Source organism: Carlito syrichta, unplaced genomic scaffold (assembly GCF_000164805.1).
Source record: "Carlito syrichta isolate Samal-C Ts95f unplaced genomic scaffold, Tarsius_syrichta-2.0.1 Scaffold135908, whole genome shotgun sequence".
In the NCBI taxonomy this organism is placed as follows: Eukaryota; Metazoa; Chordata; class Mammalia; order Primates; family Tarsiidae; genus Carlito; species Carlito syrichta.
This window is the reverse complement of record NW_007080004.1, coordinates 67,309-73,043: the sequence shown is the minus strand read 5'-3', so window position 1 is coordinate 73,043 and position 5,735 is coordinate 67,309. Positions and strand designations below refer to the sequence as shown.

The 5,735-nt window shown below is 58.8% G+C and overlaps 1 protein-coding gene across 2 annotated transcripts in view; it reads right to left on the bottom strand.

The window, feature by feature from the left end:
• Window positions 1-4,981, bottom strand: part of TLDC2 (TBC/LysM-associated domain containing 2) — a 9,558-nt gene extending 4,577 nt beyond the window's left edge. The window contains exons 1-4 of one of the 2 annotated variants that reach the window (XM_008049663.2): window positions 4,947-4,981; window positions 2,553-2,702; window positions 1,800-1,952; window positions 134-229 (exon numbers count right to left, since the gene is read on the bottom strand). In XM_008049663.2, the coding sequence (XP_008047854.1) occupies window positions 134-229; window positions 1,800-1,952; window positions 2,553-2,702; window positions 4,947-4,979 (432 nt within the window). In that variant the 5' untranslated portion in view covers window positions 4,980-4,981. The remainder of the gene's footprint in view (window positions 1-133; window positions 230-1,799; window positions 1,953-2,552; window positions 2,703-4,946) is intronic. The other variant, XM_021708374.1, reaches the window with a different exon arrangement.
• Window positions 4,982-5,735: the final 754 nt, after the last annotated feature.

Here is a 5,735-nt window from a genome sequence, read left to right as displayed (position 1 = left end):
CCGCCTGCCGCGCGCCCCGGGGGAAGACGGCGGGACACCAGGCAGCCCGATGCGGGGTGGAGCGCCCGCTGGGCCCCTGGGAGCTTTGTCCTGCCACAGGCCCCACTCCCCCGTGGGATGCTGGGAACATCACCTTCAGCTGTGGGGAGAAGGTGAAGAGGAACGTCTCGCCGGTCCCGTAGAAGCCTTTGCTGGGCTGGATGGCTGAGGAGGAGAAGGCGCCGAACATCTGGGAAACGGAAGAACTTGCAGTTTGCAGTGGAGGGGCGCTGGCAGTCCTCTGACGCCCCATCCCCAGCTTGGTCGTGTGGCTAATCCCGTGGGCCTCGGGATGCTGGCGGAGCTGGGGCGGGCTCCGTGTCAGCAGGGACCTCCGGGCGCCCTCCCCCAACGCTCCCCACGGAGGGGCTCCAGGGGCTTCCTCCTCCGGGCAGCCTCCTGCTGCTTCTTAAAATGTTTATTTTATAAAGCAGTCCTTCTTGAAAAATCAGAAGTTATAAACAAGCAGAACAAAAATAAAGCCGCCCTTAAGCCTCCTCCTCCCTCCCAGGAAACTCTTCAGGGTCTGGTGCCCTTCCCCAGCACCCACGAGTGTCAGCTTGCACACGCCACAACTGCTGTCCCGGGTGACACGTGGTTTTGTGCGCTGCTTTCTCCTCACTCTGCAGATTTCTTTGGGTTTTTTTGAGTTGGAGTCTCACTCTGTCGCCCAGACTGGAATGCAGTGGCTGCTCCCGGCCACCGCAGCCTCGACCCGCTGGGCTCGGCGATCCTTCCGCCTCAGCCTTCCGAGTAGCTGGAACTACAGGCGCGCGCTACCACGCTCGGCTGATTTTTTGATTTATTGTAGAGACGAGGGCTCGCCAAGTTGCCCAGGTGGGTCTCGAACCCGCGGGCTCAGGCAATCCACTCACCTCAGCCTCCCAAAGCACAGGATTACAGGCTGAGCCACTGAGCCCGGCTGTCTCTGGGGATTTCAAGTGCAGCAGAGACACTCTCTGCGGAGACTGGGCAGTTGCACATGGGTCTGCCATACTTGCTTTCTCTCTTTGTATATTTTTCTAGTCCTTTTGAAAGTAAGTTGCAGATCTTATGACCTTTCACCCCAAACAGCTTAGCTCTCAAGAATGGGGACTTCCTCCTCTATGACCACACTACCATTATCTCACCTAAGAAATTTTTTTTTTGAGTTGGAGTCTCACTCCGTTGCCCAGACTGGAGTGCAGTGGCCGCTCCTGGCCACCACAGCCTCAACGGACTAGGCTCCAGTGATCCTTCTGCCTCAGCCATCCAAGTAGCTGGAACTATAGGCACGCGCTACCACGCCCGGCTAATTTTTTGATTTATTGTAGAGATGAGGTTGCACTAAGTTGCCCGGGCGGGTCTCGAACCCGCGGGCTCAGGCAATCCACTCACCTCAGCCTCCCAAAGGTGCAGGATTACAGGCTGAGCCACCGAGCCCGGCTAAAGGTGCAGTTTTATGTTGAAGGTCAAATAACTCTTTGCTGGATGTCTGACCCCTGCCCCCATGACACTATTGGCTCCAAGAGGCTGGGGCTGTTCCTGGGTCCATTCTGCTCTAGTCCACGTCTAGCCCAGCAGGCCAACAGCACTGCATACACGCGCGCGCACTGAAACGGAGGCCGGCTGAGTGGGAGGGTCTCGGGCCATGGTCAGCGCCCCATGAGTGCCTCAGTTCGTCACTCTACCTGCTGGCCCCTGGGCTGCCCTCGGGCTGGGCCCCCGGTGCCTGGCTGGACCCCAGAGCCCCAGGTGGGGCCCGGCCGCGGCCTGCTCACCTGCCCGTCCTGGTCCCTCAGGGCCAGCAGCACCGGCCCGCTGTGACCCTCCATCTGCCGGTACAGGCGCCGCAGGCTGAAGCCGTCCCTCGAGGTGCAGAAGACCAGACTCCAGGGGTGTCCAGTGACTCTCGGGGGGAGGTGGCCGCTGAGCTGGGGACAGGGCTGGAGGTGAGTGGGGGCCTGCCCGCCCTCCTCCACTGTTTCCTCAGGGACCCGGAAGGGCCTGGCTGAGCAGCCTCCACCCATCCACACCACAGAGGAGCCTGCTGCTTCCAGGGCGTGCAGGCTCATAGCAACAGCCCTTGGAGGAAGGGGCTGCTGTTGCCACTTCACAGATGAGGAAACGGAGGCTCAGGGAAGCAGAGTGACTTGCCCAGAGCCCACGTGGGGCGCGGGCAGCAGAGCCAGGATTCAAACCCGGGTTGGGTCTCTCGTAGGACTCTCCCCTCCGTCACCTCGAACCCTGAGTCCAGGGAATGATGCAACACCAAGCCCCTCCTCTTGAAGCCCCCGCTGTCCCTCCACCCACCCCAGCCGTGGGCTTCGAGGGCTGTTTCCATTGTGCCCTCGACCTCCTGGCCCAGTGATGAAGTGGGAGGTGCCAGGCCACTGGGTCATGTTACAAGAAAGGAAAGGGAAGCTGGGGACACAGCTGGCGTGAGCCTGGAGCCCCTGGGCGTGGCTGGCGTAGGACAGGAGAGGGTCCCTTAGTTCAGGGCTAAAGTCCTCCACCCACAGGCAACACCGGACCTGCCTGATCTCCGAGGCCCCCAGCACCTGGCTGGCCTCCGTCAGCTGGGGCGCCGTGGGGTCTTCAGGAGTCGGGGCTGGGGCTGCCTCTTCCTTCCCCTCCTCTTCCTCGCCCTCCTCCCCGGACAGGGCATCCTCCACCTGGCTGGGCTGTGAAGACACACAGGTCGGCGGGCTGGGAGATGGGAGGCCCCGGGCTCCCTGGCGTCCTGAGCCGAGAGCCTCTTGGGGCTGCCTCGACACCCCACATGGGATGCCGCACAGCCTCCGGCCGCTTTTCCCCTGGGCCCCAGCCAGAGCGCACCCCCCGCACACCCCACCATGCAGTGTGGCTGGGCCGGTGGCCTGCCCGCCTGCCTCTCTGCTCTGCCTCTGTGTCTTCCTCTTCTGATGCCTTTGGAAAGCTTGTTGGCTCTGACCCAAGTGGGTGCCGGGGACCAAGTTCCAAGTTTAGCTCCAGGAAGAAGGCAAGCGGCGGCCTAGCCCTGCGTGCTCTGTGTGGCCATGCAGGGAGTCACCACAGTGACTGGGGCAGACGGACACCACCCCTCCCTGGCCTCGCCATGTGTAGTGTTGGCTGTGCATGGTCTTTTTGAAACTTCCCAAGAATTTCAGGAAGAATGTGCTTTTTTTCCTTTGAGTTGGAGTCTCACAGGGTGGCCCAGTCTGGAGTGCAGTGGCACACTGAACACCACCCCAGCATCGACCTGCTAGGCTCAAGTGATCCTTCCACCTCAGCCTTCCAAGTAGCTGGAATTACAGGCGCGTACCACCACGCCTGGCTTATTTTTCTTGATTTATTGTATAGACAAGATCTCCCCAAGTTGCCCAGGCTGGTCTTGAACCCCTGGGCTCAAGCAATCCTCTCGTCTTAACCTCCCAAGTGCTGGAATTACAGGCATGAGCCACCACGCCTGACCTTTAAAAAAAAGTATTTATTAGCCGGGCTCAGTGGCTCAGCCTGTAATCCTGCGCCTTTGGGAGGCTGAGGTGAGTGGATTGCCTGAGCTCGCGGGTTCGAGACCTGCCTGGGCAGCGAGACCTCATCTCTACAATAAACAAAAAATCAGCCGGGCGTGGTAGCGTGTTCCTGTAATTCCGGCTACTTGGAAGGCTGAGGCGGAAGGATCGCCGGTGTCCAGCAGGTCGAGGCTGCGGTGGCCGGGAGCGGCCACTGCACTCCAGTCTGGGCGACAGAGTGAAACTCCAACTCAAAAAAAAAAAAAAAATTAAAATTAAAAAATAAAAATAAGTAAAAAAATATTTATTTAATTTTTTATACATTGGAATAGAGATGAGGTCTCGCTATGCTGCCCAGGCTGGTCTTGAGCTCCTGGGCTCAAGCGATCCTCTCACTTCGGCCTCCCTACGTGCTGGGATTATGGGCATGAGCCACTGAGCCTGACCAGAATGTGCTTCTTATCAACATTTTACAAAGGAAATAAATGACACCCAGAGGTGCGGCCTGTGGCTCAGCCTGTAATCCCAGCACTTTGGGAGGCCGAGGCGAGTGGATTGCCTGAGCCCATGGGTTCAAGACTAGCCTGGTCAACTTGGTGAGATCTTGTCTCTACAATAAAACAAAAATTAGCTGGGCATGGTAGTGCGTGCCTGTAATTCTGGCTACTTGGAAGGTTGAGGCAGAAGGATCGCCGGAGCCCAGCAGGTTGATGCTGGGGTGGTGCTGAGTGTGCCGCTGCACTCCAGCCTGGGTGACAGAGTGAGACTCCAACTCAAAAGAAAATGAACCCAGAGCCTCACCTGTGAGCCAGTGAAATGATGCATGTAGTCACATGTGAGATTGCACACGCATGTCCATGTAAAACGTGTCTATGTACATTGCATGTTGGCTTAAAATAAAATTGTGTTTCCAAATCAGCATGAGACAGTATTGAGTGTAAGTGTGTGTGGGTCGGGACCGTGTAAGCACCCATGTGTCAGAGGACATGTGCGCTGAGGTGTCTGTCACACATTCAGGTGAGCCTCCCTCTGTGACAGAGTGTTAGGGTGTGTGTGTGTGTGTGTGTGTGTGTGTGTGTGTGTGTGTGTTTGTGTGTCTGTGCACAATGACTTCGGGCCCTTCGCAGGAAGGAGGGACCTGCTGGGGGCCGAGGGCTGCCCAGGATCCCCTCCCGCCCCCCTCTGTGCCCAGGCTCAGGCCTGAGGAAGGCCGAGCTGTGTGGGGTTCAACACAGAGCGCCATTTGGCCCCCACTCCAGGGAGGAAGGCACAGAGACAGCAGGTTGTCTCCCGGGGCCCGGGTTCCTGCGTCACTCCTTGCTCCAGACCTGAGGTCAGCTGGAAAGGAACTTGAGTGGGCAAGTCCCTGCCTGCCTCCTAGCCTGGGCCCCCGCCCCTGCCCTCCCTGACTTGATGGGCAGCCAGGCCCCTTACCAGCCGAGTGTAACGCCAGCGAAGGCCTTTCATGCTCCTGTCCCGGCCCGGCCGTGGGCCAAGGGAGTGCGTCCTCAGCCCTGTCAGGAGGAAGCACTGACAAGGGAGCCTGGAGATGACAGGGAGAGGCCCGGACACGCCCAGCTAGCTCCATGTCCACCCAGCTGCCCTTTGGTCCCTCTCCCTGCCACGCCCAAGCCAAGTGGCCACTGGGTGGGTCTGTGAGCAACTTGGCATTCAAGGCCTCACTTGCTGGGGGCATCGCCACACACGTTAGCCTTATGCAGGGAGTTCTAGCTGTGATTTCCTTCCACCTCCGTGCCTTTCCAGTAGTTGGCCTGAGTCCCGTGGCCCTCCAGCCAGATGCCTAAGGCCCAGGGTGGAGCTCTGGGGCCTCTGGTTCCCTGGATGACCCTGAATAAACCTATTTGCACCCGGGGCTGATGTTGGGCCAAATAGTCTCAGAAGGCCTCATAGGACCAACAGCAATGCTGATGAACGCGTCGTGACAGGAGCTTGGAGGGGCTGAATCTAGACCGGAGAACAGATCTCTTTTTTTTTTTTGAGTTAGAGTCTCACTCTGTTGCCCAGACTGGAGGGCAGTGGCCGCTCCCAGCCACCGCAGCCTTGACCTGCTGGGCTCCGGCGATCCTTCCGCCTCAGCCATCCGAGTAGCTGGAACTACAGGCGCACGGTACCACACCCGGCTAATTTTTGATTTATTGTAGAGATGAGGTCTCGCCAAGTTGCCCAGGCGGGTCTCGAACCCGCGGGCTCAGGCAATTCCCT